The following is an 18268-nucleotide window of genomic DNA, read 5'->3' on the forward strand; positions in this document are numbered from 1 at the left end:
CCACAACAACTAAGACAATTATCCTTCAATGCATAACCAGAGCTAAGCAAGAAGAAATTACCAATGAAATTAACAGCTTGAACTGGGATGATGTACTGTCCTCTGATGATCTGGACTATGGCTGTGATACTTTACTCACAGAATCAACTCTGTGAGGGAAAGATTTAATGTGAGGATACAGATAAAATCTAAAAATAAAAACAATTTACTGTGGTTTAATGAAAATTTGTGGAAACTAATGAAATCTAGAGATGCCGCACTAAGGAAGGCAATTAAAACTAAAAGAGACATGCTGATTTATAAAGGTTTAAGGAACAAAGTTATCCAAGAGCTAAGAAAAGCTAAATCTTGTTTTTATCTCAATATTTTGAATGAGGCAAAAGGCAACAGTAAATTGATCTGGAAAAACATTGATAATCTCACAAGGAGGGACCCAAAATTTTTAGGAGACTTTAAACTCAAAGTACAGGGAAAGTTAATTGAAGATCATCTTACTGTTGCTTCTGTCTTTAATAATTTTTTTTCTTGAGTCTGTAAATGAGTTAGGAAAAAACTTTATGAGAAGGAAACTGGATATTGTTCCTATGGATGCTACACGCAAGGTTTTTGAGCTAGTAGAAACTAATGAGTTACAAGTAAACAAAATCATCAGCTCCTTAAAAAGCTCCAAAAGTAGAGATGCTTTCCAATTTGACACTATGTTTGTCATATCACACAAAGATATTTTAACTCCGCCTACTGCTCATTTAATTAATTTGTCTTTTAAACACAGCTCCTTTCCTGATGACTGGAAATGTGCCATTGTCACCGCCTTCAAACCAGCAACCACAGACCAATAAGTATACTGCCAGTACTCTCAAAGGTTGCTGAGAAAGTTGTCATTAAAACATTGTATGCAATTTGGCTTTAGAGCAAATCATTCCACCGAAACTGCTACCTTGCAGTTAATAGAGCAAATTAAATCAAGACTTGACAAAGGAGGAGTAGATGCTGTATTTTTGGATCTGCGTAAAGCATTCAACATGGTCAATCATGATCTTTTAATATCAAAACTCTCTAAATTTAACTTCTCATCTAAAGCACTGGCATGGATGTCTTCATATTTATCTAATATGAGACAACGTGTTAAAGTTGGTGACACACTGTCCAGTAACATGAAGTGCACAATTGGTGTTCCACAAGGGTCAGTGTTAGGTCCCCTATTATTTAGCCTATATATTAATGATCTCCCTCAACAGCGTCATGATGCAGAACTACAAATGTATGCAGATGACACCATTGTGTAGACACATGCAAAAACAGCTGAGTTAGCTGCTGCTAAGCTAACAATTGCATTGGAAAGGATCACACACTGGCTTGATCAATAATGTCTGAGTCTAAATGTAAACAAGACAAAGGGTATGTTTTTCTCTAAGACTATGGTACAACCTCCTAATGCTGATATTTTCATCAAAGGTGAAAAAATTGACATAGTTACTGATTTAAAATATCTTGGTGTGACACTGGATCCAAATTTGAACTTTAAGAAACATGTTAAAAAAAAAACGGTTAAAACCATAAAGTACAACTTAGCAAATTTTAGACATATTAGAAACTGTCTCTCTTTGGACGCAGCCAAGATATTTATGCATGCTATGAACTCTTAAAACTCTGGACAAAAAGCCAATGCATTTCCATCACTGTAGGGTACTGGAGAAATACAATTTACTGAGCTTTGAGAATTTTAGATTATTCTCAAATTTGTGCTTAGTTTATAAAATTTTAAATGGTTTGGCCCCTCCTCCACTATGTGACTTTGTGTTCACTCGCTCAGTAAGTTCTATTAGATCCTCCAGAATATCCTCTATAAAAGATTGTACCATACCATTTCGTCACACTGCATTTGGGCAGTCAGCTTTCTCTGTGAAAGCCACAACTCAGTGGAATGTCCTACCTGATGATATGAAGAACTGTAGTTCAATCAATAAATTCAGGGCCAAATTAAAAAATCTACTAAAGACCAATCAACTTTGTGACCATTGAGTCTAAACTCCATCTATGCTCTTGATTTAAATTGACAGTTCTAATTGACATTATGGGTGTATGTGATGTGCTGTGTGTAGTTTTGTATTTTGTATTTTGTATGGTGTGTTCTTTGTTTGTGTTTTTTTTGTTGCTTGTTTCCTTTCATGGTTTCCTTGTGTCTCCCCGATGCATCTTCAGTGGGAGGGACTAAGACACAAGGAAAGAACGCAAGTAAGGGACTTGGGATGTCATGGATGTAGATTATTGTAGATTTGATTTATTGATTGGGACAGTGTGCAGTTTTAAACATTAAAGATGCACTGCACCGGAGTTAGCGCGAAGCTGATTTGCATCCGTAGTCTCCCACAATCAAAACATACAACAGCACAACAACAAACGGTACAAAGCAAAAAGAAAACCCACACAGAACACACCATACAAAGCTACACACAGCACATCATATACCCATAATGTCAATTAGAAATTAATAATGTAAACTTGTCAAATTAAAAGCAACCTGCACTAATGAGAAGACCATAGATGGAGTTTAGACTCAGTGGTCACACAGCTGATTGTATTATAAGAGCTGGATACCGGACTATCTAAAAATGGAGCCCATTCAGTCCTATAGGAATTGCTTGACTGGCGCATGGATGTATAAAGAGAACTGGATACAACATCCGAGGCGGGGCCCCATTCATTCCTATGAAAGCTGCTGACTGGTGCATGCGGTATTGCAGCAAAATTTCCCCCTGCAGCCCAAAAAGGATTTTCCCCATAGACCACTATTGTAAAAGAGACGTCTATAAAACTGTTGACAGGAATCCTCGAACTGAGAAATAATGTCAATTATGACTCAAAAAAAAAAATCAACTTCCTGGTATGAAAGTACCTGGATCTTCTGCATTGTGTGGCCCATAGTGCATGCGCCCTAGTGACTTTCGATGGCTGAGCCGGCTACTTCCGGTTTAGCCCTCAATCTAACTTGAATGGGGATAAAAAAATTCAATCATGTGGCTCTTCTAGGCTTTTGAAATGTGATCGGACCGAATGGATTTAATTCTGATAATGAGACAAGTCATTGTCTGGCGCCATGGATGTATTGTAAGAGCTGGATACCGGACTAAAAATGGCGCCCATTCAGTCCTATAGGAATTGCTCGCCTGGCACATACGCCAAAAAGGTTTCAGATCAGTTTCTAGCTTCCGGGTTTGCTTCCGCGTTGTGCGGCCCACTGAATAGGCGCAGTAGTGTTTCCCCCGCTGGCCCCGCCCGCGAGTTCCCGCTCGGCCCATAGGCTTTACAGTGTGATGACGTCATGGGTTTTTAAATTGCTTTTCTCGGCTCGAGGAAAGTTTGACAAATATAAAACCTCTACGGATCAAAAGTTAATAATAGATAGAGTCATAATTTACGTCATTTGCAGTTCGAGGTGTCCTGTCAACAGTTTAACAGACGTCTCTTTTACAATAGTGGTCTATGGGGGAAATGTTTTTTGGGCCGCAGGGGGATTTTTCATTGCAGTGGCCAGTGGGAAAAACTGGCTGCAAGGCAGAGCGGCGGCGCCCTATCCAGCTCTCATACATCAATGGGACTTATGATCGGCTGTAGGGGCACGTCACTCTTATCTTGTCGAATCAGCGAGCTACGTGTAGCACGCTGAGGGTTCACAGGTCAGGGGTTGCCAAGGAGAGAGGAAGATGGCGGCAGGCAGACTGAACGGTTGACAACGCTGAAACGGATTTAGCAGGCAGATCATACTTAAGACTAAAGCGCCTGTACAGCAGATTCTGACCACGATCCTTTAGGACTTTACTTCGAAGGAATAAGGAGACTAATGGCGCTGCTGTACGACTTGTTATGGCGGCTCTTGTTGGTTCTGGTCCACGTCAACAGAGCGCTCGTCTCCTGGCTCCGTGTCCGGCTACGGAGCTGGAAGGGCCGGCTGTGGGAGCGGGCGATGGCTGCTCTGCTGCTGCCGTTAGCCTTGGCTGGGTTCCCGGACCACCAGAAGAAGTTAAATCATAACCCTGACACTAACGCTAACCCGGTAACTGGAAACCGCATTGCCAGTCGCCGGTTACGGTGGCTGTCTGACGGCAGGTCTCTGGAGAAGATGCCGGTCCACATCGGCCTATTGGTAGCGGAAGAAGAGCCCAGTTATACGGACATAGCCAACCTGGTGGTCTGGTGTATGGCTGTCGGTATATCGTATGTCAGCGTCTATGATAATCACGGTAAACATTTTACACTTTACCTAACTGCATGGTACAACCAAGAGCACTATGTTCGGTGTCCGCATATCAGTAATAAACAGTCGTTTAATCGTAATTAAACAGTGAACAGATGTAACTGTTAACGTTAGCTACGTGTTCCCTGTCACTGTAAACCTATACAATAATGTTTATAAGATTGTATAAACTACACAAGTTTGATCTGATCTAGTTACTTTTAGGCACCCTTTGTGTTTGACCATAAGTTATACAAGTACAACATGAACCTCACTCCCACTATAAAAATGATCCAGCTCTCCGTGACTTATTTCAGTCATGTCATGTGACTGTAGAGGTTATATTAGTTTGTTCCACATGTGCTTCAGTTAGAGTTCTGCACAGACCATGCTAATTTTCCAGTCTCTGAGGAAACAAACTACTAACAAATACTATCATATAAACTGTACAATGGTCATGGTTTTATTACTATCTTCTTTGTGAACATCAATAATTATGTCTGTGCATGCTTACCCTGTGTTATTTAGTAAACGACTCAACTATTAACTCCTCTGTGATGTTGTTGAAACACTAATAAAATCAGTTTAACGTATGAGGACAACTGGAGCAAAGCATGTACACTTGAGCTTTTTTTTTTTAAAGCTCAAGTGTCATTCTCTCACTGCTAGTCCATCTTTTCAAAGTTTGCTCATTGTTGAGAGTTGGAGAATTGTGGATAATTGGGACACCTAATCATTTTATTTGACGCTCATGTATATTATTATATACTTTTATGGGAACTGTTGATGGGACTGGTTATGTTCAGAGGGAAAGAAAGTTCACCCCTCTAACCACAGTTATAAAGTCATAGACAAAATATCATCATATTGCAAAGCAGTAATGTTTCATCATCCACTTGTAGCCTTTGCAGCCTTCCCCTCCAGAACTTCAGCAAAATAACTTTTCAAATTTTATTCTGGATTGACTGATGTGCTATCATTGTCATCGGTCTCTTCCCTCAGGGATTTTTCGGAAAAACAATTCCCGTCTGCTGGAAGAGATAGTGAAGCAGCAGCAGGACCTGCTGGGAGTCGAGGGATCCAAATACAATGTGGAATTCCTGAACAACTGCAGTGACAAACATCAGCACCATGGTAAGGGCTCAGCACTACTGTTATTTAGTGGCTAACGCAGTGTGGTTGTGTAATTATGTACATATGTCATTTATTGCCTCACACAAACAAGGCTAAAATGTACATGAAGTTCATTCAACAATCAAGAGTCAAAGGAATGTAAAGCAACAGCTGTTTTTTGAAATTCCTGGCTTGTATTGAATTCATTCAGTCATTCAGTGCATTTATACAACTGTAATATATCACATATTAAGCCAGGATGTAAGCAGCGATCACAATGCAAATGTCTGGGTACTGCAGTGGTTTGACATTCACATCTTTTCTTCCCTAAGTAAGAAATCATTTTTAACTGTTTTCAGTCATGTCTGTACTGGATAAAGTTTTTATTTCTCTCTCTCTTCACTGCCGTGTCAGCACTGCTGGGAAGAATAGTATTCTCAGTTTTTGTAGCCTATAGCCTGCCTCAAATCTGCTCCCACTTCAGTCATCCACTCGTTGTCAAAGCAACATGTAGATTCCTATTTATATTCTCATTACACCTCATAGCACCCAAGCTTCTGTAATAAAAAATGTATCAGTCAAAGTTTAGACTTTCATGTAATTCCTGTCATTCTGACAGATTGTTGTTTGTGTAGGAAAATACATATGGAATGCACATTTAAAATAAATATGGAATATAAATGAAATGAAAAATTTAATTAGCTGGCAGTGAGACACGTGTGTAATTTATGTATGAATGCAAATGATGTATGCGGAAATGTAGGCCCTAACATTGTGTATCTGTTAACATGGCTGGATTATATTATTTTAATTTTTGCGCCAGAGTTCTGACCTTCTTTCAGACATGAAGATTGCTGTGTAGTAATGGTTGTTTGGCTTTCTCATAGGCTTTAGATCTCCATTACGGAAAAGTTCCATGTCAGTTCTGTTCAAACAGACCATCACCATGATGGGTGAAGCTGCAATACTTGGGGGGATTGTTTACTGCAACATGTATCTCAGCTGTGTTGATAATATGGCCTGTTCTTTGAAATCAAGGCACAGTATTTGAAGCATTGGCACTATACACAATAATAGCAAATGTAAAAACTTGATAATCCTGTTTGTTAACTGACAGGGTGTCTGATATCTAGAGAGCCGAATCCCACACCACTTATGTTTCATTAGCTTTCATTGCTCAATGCATTTTTTCATCCTTCCATCTGAAACATGATACCGAGACTACATACAAACTTGAATAAGCTGGCTGACATAATGAACTTAACATCTGTTTCACATCATATCTTTGCTGGAAGTTAAGCCGATTTTCTCCTCTTCACTTTCATTCTGCTGGATTGAAACTATGACAAGAGTAATACATTCTATTGTGTGGTGTTAGACCTGTTTTCCAGGCTATTCTTCCAGAACACAAAAGACAGAAACTGACATTGCTTGTTAACACCCAGAAACCCACATCCACAGGTTTCTATCTCACATTAATTTAGTACATTAAGATGATGATGAATGATACATATCCATATTATTTATCATGGTTATTCATCAAGGTAATTTTATAAGTTTATAGGACCTTGAAAGATTTTAAATTGACAGAAAACTGCCTTCATTTTCACATTCTGCTTGAAAAAACATGAAATACTTACCAAAACTTGTCGCACTGCAATGATTAGTCAACCGACAGAAAATGAATGTAACAGGCAGTCAGTGTAAGTTGGTAAGTATTGGAGTAATATGTTCATATCTCTTAGTGCCAGTTAAAATCGAGGCAACAGCATTCTGTACCAGTTGGAGTCAGTGAAGGGAGTTCTGACTAATGCTGGCATAAAGTGCATTGCAGTAGTCGAGGCAGGATAAAATAAATGCATGTGTGACCTTATGTAAATCAGTAGGAGACAGGAATCATCTGATTTTTAGGGCTGTAGTCAACCAAAGAAAATCTTGGTCGACTGAAATCGTACATAATCTTCAACTAATGAAGAAGGGGAGGTGGGGGGTGGATGTAATGGGACAGATTGCACAGTGAACTCAACAGCCACACATTTCTCCGTTCTCTATTTCTCTGTTTTGCATCTTCAGGTTAGGCTAACACAGCCCCTTCACTTTTCCAGCACTTGGGAAAACAAATGTGACTTTTTAGCATTTATTAACTGACACACTGTAGTCTGTACTGTACATTTACTGCCAGACTGACAACTTACTGCTAACCTTTTCCTCTGCTCCGCTCGCATCCACTGTCACTTCTCTGCTGCTCGCTCTTTCCCACTCGCTATGCAAACATACTCTGCAATGCTCTATTCCTTAACGGAGTTACGCCAGAAATAGTTTCCCAGGCAATGACACAGACGTTGACTCACGTACCGGAACAGCTCTGCACAGAGACTCCCAAATGCTATTGATTTCCAAATGAATGGATATTTGGCGTTATTTTTGGCATTGAAAAATATTTTTTTGGCCTGGCGGGGGTTCTCGTTGTTATAATTATAGGAGAAACACTGATTCAGTAAACGTGCAGTAAACGTTGAGTAGAGTTACACCTAGCAGTCTCCATTAGGTTGGGCGAGTCCAAAGTTCTGAAAACAACAGGGGTGTATTGAATACACTGTTTTCACAGGTAATTTGTTAGGCTCTCCCTCCCACCGCAGGAAATAATGGATTAATCCTGGAAGGCTATTGATGTAGCACTTTTTCCTTATGAAAGTAACATGGCAATTATTCAACCAATTTTGGAGATTTTTTTGAGTTGAAAAAAGCATGACTGGACAACATTTTTCACTTGTGCATCAAAACAGAGATCTGCACGAAAAATAGCTCCAATATTTCTAGCGGATTGTTTAATGTTTTCTGGTCAAGGAACCAAGCTTACTGTGAAGCAGGCTGGTAGAATTTGTAGGACCAATGACAATGACCTCAGACTTATTGTCAATGAATTTTAAAACGTTCTGGGACAACCAACATTTAACATCACTGAGGCAGGCAAACGGATTATCAAGGCTCCTGGGGTTGTTGGTTTGAAGAGGGACATCATCTATGTAACAGTGGTGGGAGATAAGCATGTGTATTGAAAACAGACCAAAAACAGGCCAAAGATATAGCCTTGAGGAACACCACAGTTAAAGTGGGCAACAAGTAACAGGCATTTGCTATGACAACATGATATGAGGTTCTATTGGAGAGGTGTGAACGTTGTAGATGTAGAGCAGTTCCCATAAGACCAACCCAGGTTTCTAGATGGTGCAGGAGAATGGACTGATCGAAGGCAGCACTCAAATCTAAAAGCACCAGGACTGTGCAGTCACCTCCATTAGTTGTTAAAGGTAGATTATTAGAATCATTCATGGGGGCTGTCTCTGTGCTGTGGTGAGCTCTCAAACCTGAATGAAAACTATTAAAAGTATCGATACTATTCATAAAGGATATTAATTGAGTTGAGATAACTTTCTCAAGCACCTTAGATAAAAATGACAAATTAAGTTAGGCTTTTTCAGTAATGTTTGAATGATTGCATATTTAATTTTATTTTAATATTTAAAATAAATGGGAAAATTACCAAAAGTTAGAGAACTGTTAATAATTAAAAGAATAAAATGATAGAGGGGAATATCCATTTAAAAAACTTAGTTGGGATAATATCTACACCACAGGTAGAGGATTTCATTTGAGAAATTATTTTATCCATTGCTGGGATGTTAATGGTTTGAAACTGGGAAAGTGAAGCAAGATCATTGTTGGAGGTGGGTAGATTTCGAATTGATTACATTGAATAAGACTTTGGGGTTGTGATTGTTTTTATTGACATTATGTCAGGAAAATATGTTGATCTTGCATCTTTTACTGCTTTCTGGTCCTTTTGTAGTACATTCCTTAGAGTATTGTAGGTAACTGCAGACTTAGTTAGCTTCCATTCAAGTTCTAATATTCTGCACTGTTGTTTCAATGATCAAGTGTGATCATTTAGCCAGGGAAGGGTGTTTGATTTGAGCTTTCTGATTTTCAATGGAGCAATATGGTCAAGAATGGAAAGACTGACTTGACTGACTGACTGACAATTAAAAGAAGTTAATTGTGTGGAAAGATAGTTAGATGGTAAATTTCTCAAATTTAATTCAAATCACAATTTCTCATATTTAATTCAAATCACTAATCACTAATCACCAATCAAGGAAATGGTGTACACTCTGACAAATCCTTGCAGGCAGCCAAGGGCCCATTTGATTGAAATAGATGCACACGGCAGCAGTGGCTACCAAAATACTCTAACCCATTTACAGTATGAGTGTTTGAAACTGTCAGTTTGTCAGTCTCACTTTAAAGATGCACAACCAGTAAGTTTCTCACCATCTCCCTGTGAATATACAGACGAGTGACAAATTAAAGGAAAAACCAGTATTGGCCTCAATGCTTGACCCCTACAGTGAGGGGATCTGGTGGCTCCATTATGCTTTGGGGGCATTTTGCTGGCATGGTTTGGGTCCAATTGTCCCCTTTAGAGGGAAGCGTCACTGCAAATCAATACAAAGCCGTTCTGAGTGATCACCCTTTATCCTATGATGAAACATTTCTATCCTGATGGGAGTGATCTCTTTCAGGATGGCAGTGCCCAATTCACAGGGCACAAGGGGTCAATGAATGGTTTGAAAATGATGTGAATCATATGCTATGGCCTTCGCAGTCACCAGATATCAACCCAGTTGAACGCCTATGGGAGATTTTAGACTGATGTGTTAGACAGTTTCCACCACCATCAAAACACTAAATGAGGGAATATCTTTTTGAAGAATGGTGTTCCTCAGCCTTGGCATTGATTCCATAAGTCTCTGGGACTCTTCTGGAGGGATGAACACCATGTTAGTTAGTTTCCACATATTTTCAATGTCATCACCACCATCATCAAAACACCAAATGTTTGTGTGTGTAAAAGTTAATTATATTACATGCTCTTTTTTTCTTTAGTTCTTTTCATTTGTTTGGTGGGCATGTATTTCTCACAATGAATGTGTCATGTGTTTGTGATGTGGTTCTTGTTGTGATACTCAGACATGTTTTTAGCTCAATATTTTCCACATATTTTCAATATCAGCCAACAAAAAATGTGTAGCATGATGCACTGCTTCCTACAAGAAATCCAGGACTAAATGCTAATTTTTTCAAGCACTAGCCCTACAGTCCACCAAGCCCCTAAATTTGGTGGCCAAAATGTAAATTTATGTAAAAGCAATACAGAAAAGGCAATTTAACGCAACTTAACACAGTCTTCCTTAATTGTGACACAGTTAAGACACAGTCACAGTCCCTTAGTTTATGGTCTATCTTTTTCACACCTGCCTCCCTCCATGCCTCTGCCTCATACATGCTCTCTCTTGCTCACTCACTTACTCCCTCCCAACATTATGCCTGAGTCATTGTCATGTCTGCAATAAAAATATTACAAAAAGTAGTAGCAAACCTATAATACATACATGGCATATGATTCACATCATTTTCATACTCATCAAACCATTCAGTGACCCCTCATGCCCTCTAAATTGGGGCATTGTCATCCTAGAAGAGACCACTCCCATCAGGATAGAAATGTTTCATCATAGGATAAAGGTGATGTCTCAGAACAACTTTGTGTTGATTTGCAGTGACCCTTCCCTCTAAGGGGACAAGTGGACCTAAACCATGCCAGCAAAATGCCCCCCAAAGCATAACAGATCCACTGGATCCCCTCACTGTAGGGGTCAAGCATTCAGGCCTGTACCAGTTTTTCCTTTAATTTGTCACCCATCTGTACTTTCAATCAGAGGCAGTGGAAATTGATCATGTGTTTGTGTGCGTGTGTGTGTGTGTGTGTGTCTGTCTGTCTGTCTGTCTGTCTGTCTGTCTGTCAGTGGTGTCCTGCAGGCCCACAGTGAAGGTCCTGTCTCCAGAGGATGGGAAGCAGAGTATTGTTCAGGCAGCACAGCAGCTCTGTCGCTCTGTGGAAAACAAAGAGAGGAGCTCCAAAGACATCAGCGTCTCCATGCTGGACACACTACTCAGAGGTACCTGTTCATAGCTGTGTGTGTAAAAGTTAATTATATTCAGGGTTTGTACGGTGATGGAAAACCTGGAAAAATCATGGAATTTGAAAATAGCAATTTCTAGGCCTGGAGAAGTTTTGGAAAAATAAATAAACCCAGAAAGTTTTGGAAATGTCATGGAAATTTGCTTCACAAATAATAGAGTATAAGACCTGTATAATAGAGTATATGTGGTTCAGTTAAGATCGACTGAGAAAAATCTATATTAGTTAAACAATACTTTAATGTTTCAGCAGATCAGTCACGTCATTTGACGTTTTGTTCTCTGCAGAGCCATTGATAGGTAGTTAATAGCTGACATAAACTATCACTAGCTCTGTAGCTAGATAACATTTTCACTGTTAGTTAGCTAGTTAGTATTGTCAAATACAGTCAGTCTAATATATTGATGATATTTTGAAAGCTTATTATGTTGGTTAAAATAAGAGGTGATTTTCCCTCAAAGCTTTTAAAAACGGTAGCTAAATGATGGAAAACACTCCGTTAAATGAATCCCTGACTGTTCTTCAAATTTAGCTTATCGATCTAGCAAATGGAATATTAAAAAATCTGACTGATTAAACTTTTTATGTTGTTGTTGGATATTTTTTCCTCTGAATATACCTCAAAGAACGGAAAATGCTGCTTGTGACCAGCCACTATTAGGAACTAGTTGAGCCTCCATGATCCGCCATTGTTGTGGAATAATTGGTCCTATTGGAGTCTATGGAGTTGCCGCAACTTTCTATCGACGGCTCTGGTTCTCTGTGTGGGCTAACGTCAGCCTCCGACCTGAGTTGGAGCTTGTACTTTGATGAGGAAAATGCCGATTTAATGTGTGGCTTCACTTGGACAACTATAAGGCATAGCTTGAAAAAGACCAGGCCCTGGGATGTGCAAAACGTTTACTGAGTAGTAAACCGTTTGACATTTCAAACATGGGAGAGCCAGCGCTAGCTTACGCCGGGATCCCATGGGGCGTGTGTGCGCCATGTTCCAGTTCCGATGTGGTTTTGCTCCGTCCTTTGCATAGCGTCCTATCCCACCGGGAGCGTTTCAGAAGCGAAGCGTCTTGAAAGCAGGGAAGCCATCTGCCTTTTAAATTCAGTTGCACTCCTACTACAATAATTACAGCAGACTAGTCAAAGCTGTAAAAGTGCCTTTAGGCTACTGTAATTACTGGATTAGCAGGGGAACTAAACTGCCCAATTTTGTTAACATTTTGTTTATTTGGTCATTTTTGTTGTATTTTGTGATACTACTATGGTTAAGTCGGCTAGAGAGTTAAACGGTTTCTTTATTTGTCTGTTTTAATTATGTTTATTGTTGATATACGATCGGGAGTCTGCACGGGGTGTTTTATTTTGAAAATTGATTGGATGCTCTATTCTGACTTCCTGCCCAGCTCGATCTGTGCGTCCAGTGGTATCCAGGCGTAAAGGAGCTAAGGCGGTATTCAGACCAAATCAGGTGGTATGGCAAAAACGCCAATTCTCCCATTCATTTGAATGGGGGTAGTGCGTTACGTCTGCAGGCTTTTTGGCCGCAACAGCACTGCACTGGACTGTGGCTGGAAAGTTGAGCCAGAGTCAACTTTTGGAGGAACACAACCCGACATCACTGTGGCTGAAGGCTGCAGTGGCCAATTACAGCTGGAGATCAGACTGATCAGAGCTGTAAACTCTGCCATGAGGGAGTACAAAGATGTTACTAGGAAGGGAGGACATTTCTCTTCATTTGATAATGTTAAAAGTAAAGTTAGACTTCGCTGTTGGCTTCAAGTCTCATTTTAAAAAAGATGAGAGAGAGAGAGAGAGAGAGAGAGAGAGAGAGAGAGAGAAGCAGCTGTGATTGAGCGAGCTAGAGGGTAAATGAAGAGATGGAGTGCTAGTAGGGAGAAAGCAGGTGAATCAGATCAATAAAACATGATTTTCTGATTATTTCACAGTGGTTATGTTCTAGAGCACAAATAAACACACCCACACCCCCCACACACCTCCACTTGACCCTGTGGCGATGGGCTGCACCACCTGGCCTAAGCACCAGGCTGCTTCTGCTGCACATGAATCAACTCTCAACCCCATCACTGGCTTTTTCACCCTGGTGACCAAGGTGACACCCGCTGCCAGCTGCAGTGCTTCCCTCTTGTCTATCATCAAACAAGGGACCATTTCGGGTTCTGTGTCCAGAAACGAAGCCCTAACTGCAAAGGTACTGTGGGTGCTTAAGGTGGCTAATTCTCACTATTCCTACAAGTCATGTGAAGAAACAAGCCAGCTTTTTCAACTCATGTTGGGCATACTTGTTGAAGCTAAACACATAGATGAGGCAGTGTGTGATGATATCCTCAGTGAGTTTAGGGAGTTTTGTGATTCGTCTAAATTCAGGGAAATTTGACCTCAAAACAGATCGAGTGGACACCCTGCTTTATGTGACAATGGGGACAAAACCATCATTTTCCAGAGTGTGGAATGTGGTGAAGATTCTACTTGTCTTGTCTCATGGACAGGCCAGTGTAGAGAGAGGATTTTCCAATAACAAAGAATTGACTTTGGAGAATCAGAAGGAGAGGTCTCTGGTGGCTCAGAGGCTCATTGTTGACCATGCCAGGTCTGTTGGGGGCATAACCAAGGTAGAGATCACAAAAAAGACCTGCTGCTTTTGGCTGCAGGAGCCAGGCAGAAGTACCACGTCAAGGTGGCTACGTCCATATCTTTTACAGTCTATTGCGAATACTCATGTTCTGTTGTTGTTGTGTATGCTGCTATTTGCACATGTAAAAATAAACCCCTTCTCATGAAAAAAAAAAAATTGTTGTATTGGTATTTTTTTTTATGGGTTACAGACACTCGTCCAATCTAATCATAATTTAATCTTGTCGATAATGGTTAATGGTTGGTTAATGAGCGTCTGCTATCGGTCAGAAAAAAATAATTAAAATGAGCATCCATAATTTAGATTGAAAACTCCAGTTCTTTGTAAACATATGGTACATACCCCCCCTCCTCCCGATATTGCAATGAAAACATTACAAAAACCAGTAGAATAATTATAATACATATTTCCAACTGTTAGCCTACTTTTTCAGCTTATTCAGGTATCCTCCGGGCTCTCTCCCTTCTTACCCACCATCTCTCTAGTGCACCTGCAGTGTTGTAGTCACCAGTTCAACATGGTTCTTTGGCCAGTCACAGGTGTTGAAAACCAAGCCGGTCTTGATCAAAAAAGTCAAACTGCTGTCTGAGGTACTTCTACATGCTGTGTAGAACTTTCTTTCTTTCGTCTTCAAGCTTTCCATCCTCACGGCCAACTAGCTGCACCTCCTGGAAAACTCCCCCCTGAGCCTCGGTCAAAAATGCATCAAGGTGTGGCCCTAGTGAACACTGCATTGCTGTGAGAGAAAGATAAGTCTTTTCCAGAGCCTGATGGACATCACTCAGTGTTGTGGAGTCATCTTGCAATTTTAAGCTGATTAACTGATCAAGGATGTCCACTAAAAAGAGGACAAAATGCAGTGACTTGTAGTTTTTCTAAAATGTACAAGTGAAACGAGCCCTGCCAATCATGTCTGCACTGTTTGCCTTTGCCTCTGCTATAAATGGGAAAGCTCTGGCCTAAAGTTGCATAAAGCAGTGAGTGCTCTCTGCAGATGAGGAGGCCAGCGTGTGCCTCACAGATTAACAGGTTTCAGGATTTTTTTAGTCATTGCCTCTGACATTCTGGAGATCTCTCCATGCTTTGGGGGAGTAATGGTAGTTCTTGTAATTGCTATGCAAGATGTCTTTGACATCATTTATAAACATTTGCATGGTGAACTGTTCCTTTGCAATACAGTTTAATATTTATGTAGCCTACTATGAATGCTGCCTGCTGCAGTCCCGTTTCTGCTCCTGATAACCCATATGCTCTGGAAAGATTGTAGCAAGCTGAATGCACCAATTTCTCTAGGAATCTCTCTTGTATAATTGTTATTAGTGTCTGTATATTTCTTAGTATTCCCCGTTGTTAGTTTGCTTAGTTATGAGTCAGTAATTTGCGCCTGATGAAAAATGAAGCTGAGCAGCAGCTATGTTCACATTTTAGAGAATGTCATTAATATTTTTCTCATTAATGATGTATTATTTCACCGCCCGCGATCCATCCACTATTAATCAGAATGTCTTTTTTTTTAATGACCTGACCTGCCCGATTTGATAAGTGTTTAAGGCTTAGATTGTAATAAAAAAAAACCCACAATAATATATTGAAATCGTCTAAATGTATGCATTAGCTAAAATACTCACACACAGCCAGGGTAGTGTTTTGTTTAACCAGTGCAACATATTTGCAAGGTCCTGCAAGCTGTTTGTGACTGAGGGGATAGATGGGCCAGTACCGCGGGAACATTTCAGGTCTCGCGCTGAGTAGCCAGCCAGTGATAGCAACTGTTTTAACAGTATGAGAAGATACACTCCGTTGTAGTCAGCGCTTGGTTCAGTTTGTCATTTGCTAAGTGATAGTTTAAAATAAATTTTAAAAAATTATATGTAAAACAACAGGACACCGTTAGTCTCAATCCCTCAGGCAGATATGGCTGAATACAAACATAGCTGCTTGAACAGTGGAAAGGTGCCAACAGTTACAACCCTCTTTACATATCCCCTCATGAAATCTTAATATCAATCAATCAATCAATCAATCAATTTTTATTTATATAGCGCCAAATCACAACAAAAGTCATCTCAAGGCACTTTTCACATAGAGCAGGTCAAGACCGTACTCTTTAATATACAGAGACCCAACAATTCCCCCATGAGCAAGCACTTGGCAACAGCGGTAAGGAAAAACTCCCCTTTAACGGGTAGAAACCTCAAGCAGACCCCGGCTCTTGGTAGGCGGCCATCTGCTTTGACCAGTTGGGTTGAGAGAGAGAAAGAAAGAGGGAAAGGGGGAGGGGGCAGAATAACAACAATCATAACAATAATGACAATGACACAGCAGCAGCCAGGGAAGGATGCCAACAGGACTGTGAAGGGCCGCAAAGGCTCGGCCCAGAACCCAGGGTTTCCTGTGAGATGAGAAAGCACAAAAAAACTCCGGGGAAGAAGCAAAGTTAGTGACATGCATTGATGTTACATGAACACATACAGATGGAGAGGACGAGGAGGAGAGAGGAGCCCGAGTAGCTATATCATTAGATAATGTGTTTCTAAGGTGTTTAGGGCCAAGCACAATAACTTCAGTTTTATCTGAGTTTAATAGTAGAAAATTGCAGGTCATCCAGGTCTTTATGTCGTTAAGGCATGTTTGGAGTTTGTTTAACTGATTGGTTTCATCTGGCTTCATTGATAAATATAATTGGGTATCATCTGCATAACAATGAAAATTTATGAGTTTATGAGTGTTTCCTAATAATATTACCTAAAGGAAGCATATACAAGGTGAATAGAATTGGTCCAAGTACAGAACCTTGTGGAACTCCGTGTCTAACTTTTGCCTTCACGGAGGATTCATCATTCACATGTACAAACTGTAATCGGTCTGATAAATAGGACTTAAACCAGCTTAATGCAGTTCCTTTAATGCCAATCAAATGTTCCAGTCTCTGCAAAAGGATTTGATGGTCAATTGTGTCGAATGCGGCACTAAGATCTAACAGGACAAGTATAGAGACAAATCCTCTGTCCGATGCAGTTAGGATGTCATTTGTGACTTTCACCAGTGCTGTCTCTGTGCTATGATGCGCTCTAAATCCTGACTGAAAATCCTCAAATAAACTATTGTTTTGTAGAACTGATTAGAGACTGCTTTCTCAAGGATCTTAGAGTTAATAGAGTTACTTAAAGACTGCACAGTGCTAGGTTAATTCCATGAGCATTTCTAAATACTCCAAAGCGATTTTCCTGCATGTAGTGTTATAGAATCACAATCATTTATGATTAGAACATTTGTTTCGTCACTCACATTTCTGCAAAGCCATGGAGTGCCATAACTTTTTTTGTTCAGAATGAAGAGGACTTTCCTATTTTTCATGGTCTTGTCCCATTATTAGAAACATTACAATATTTATCCTCACTGGACCTTGAACTACAAAAAAATATATTTTAAGATGTTTTAAGACTTTTTAAGGATCCATGGGGACCCTGATTTTGACGGATGCCTGGAAATTGACAGAGGCAGCTGCCTTGAAATTCTCTATGCAGAAAAAACCCTGTGCCTCCTGCTCTCTGAGCCAAAACCAACGATCTTCTCCTTGGAGTGTTGTTCACTAAACCTGGAGAAAGAGAGTTAGGCAGAGGCAGGGAAAGTGAGTGAGAGATACACACACACACACACACAAAATGAAACATATTGTCATTGTTAGCATTTAGGGTTTCAACATATTCCTCAATGAAAATGACCAGTCAGGCCAAGGAGTATCCACTGTGAAAAATAAAAATCTGGAAGGTTAAGGAAATACAAAATGAAAATTTAAAGCTGCAAGCAGCAATGAATGGGTCCTTGCACCTTGCATGTGTCAGAGAGAGTGGGAGCTGTGGTATCAATATTGGAGGTGTGTTGACACGGATCTTTTCAGGATTATCAGACACTGTGTGAATGGGTAAAATAAACATAGCACAAAAAGTAAGGAAATTTGTGTTTCATAGTTTATTTCTTTGGTGTAACAATGCTTCTTGGCAATAAATCTTATACCGTTGGAAAGCCTGTTAATTTCCCTTTTAAATGGTGCCACATTTGTAAGGAACATGCATTTGTGGAAATCTTTGTGCAAATCTTCTCTGCCAATGCCAAACAGCTTATTTTGCCATTGACATTGTTTGGTGGATTGGATGATTGAAGTTTGAAGAAACAAGACATATTGACAATTTATTCATTTAACAAACAGGAGCCTCAGTAGTGTGTG

At 40.0% G+C, this 18268-nt stretch overlaps 1 protein-coding gene across 2 annotated transcripts in view; it reads left to right on the forward strand.

Moving 5' to 3' along the window:
- Nucleotides 1-3408: 3408 nt before the first annotated feature.
- The window catches only part of nus1 (NUS1 dehydrodolichyl diphosphate synthase subunit), a 19482-nt gene continuing 4622 nt past the window's right edge, over nt 3409-18268 (forward strand). The window contains exons 1-4 of one of the 2 annotated variants that reach the window (XM_042390734.1): nt 3409-4241; nt 5237-5368; nt 11215-11367; nt 12791-13101. In XM_042390734.1, the coding sequence (XP_042246668.1) occupies nt 3842-4241; nt 5237-5368; nt 11215-11367; nt 12791-12903 (798 nt within the window). In that variant the 5' untranslated portion in view covers nt 3409-3841 and the 3' untranslated portion in view covers nt 12904-13101. Of the gene's footprint in view, nt 4242-5236; nt 5369-11214; nt 11368-12790; nt 13102-18268 lie in introns of those variants that run through there. The other variant, XM_042390733.1, reaches the window with a different exon arrangement.

The sequence above is a fragment of the Thunnus maccoyii genome, chromosome 17 (genome assembly GCF_910596095.1).
Source record: "Thunnus maccoyii chromosome 17, fThuMac1.1, whole genome shotgun sequence".
Lineage (NCBI taxonomy): Eukaryota > Metazoa > Chordata > Actinopteri > Scombriformes > Scombridae > Thunnus > Thunnus maccoyii.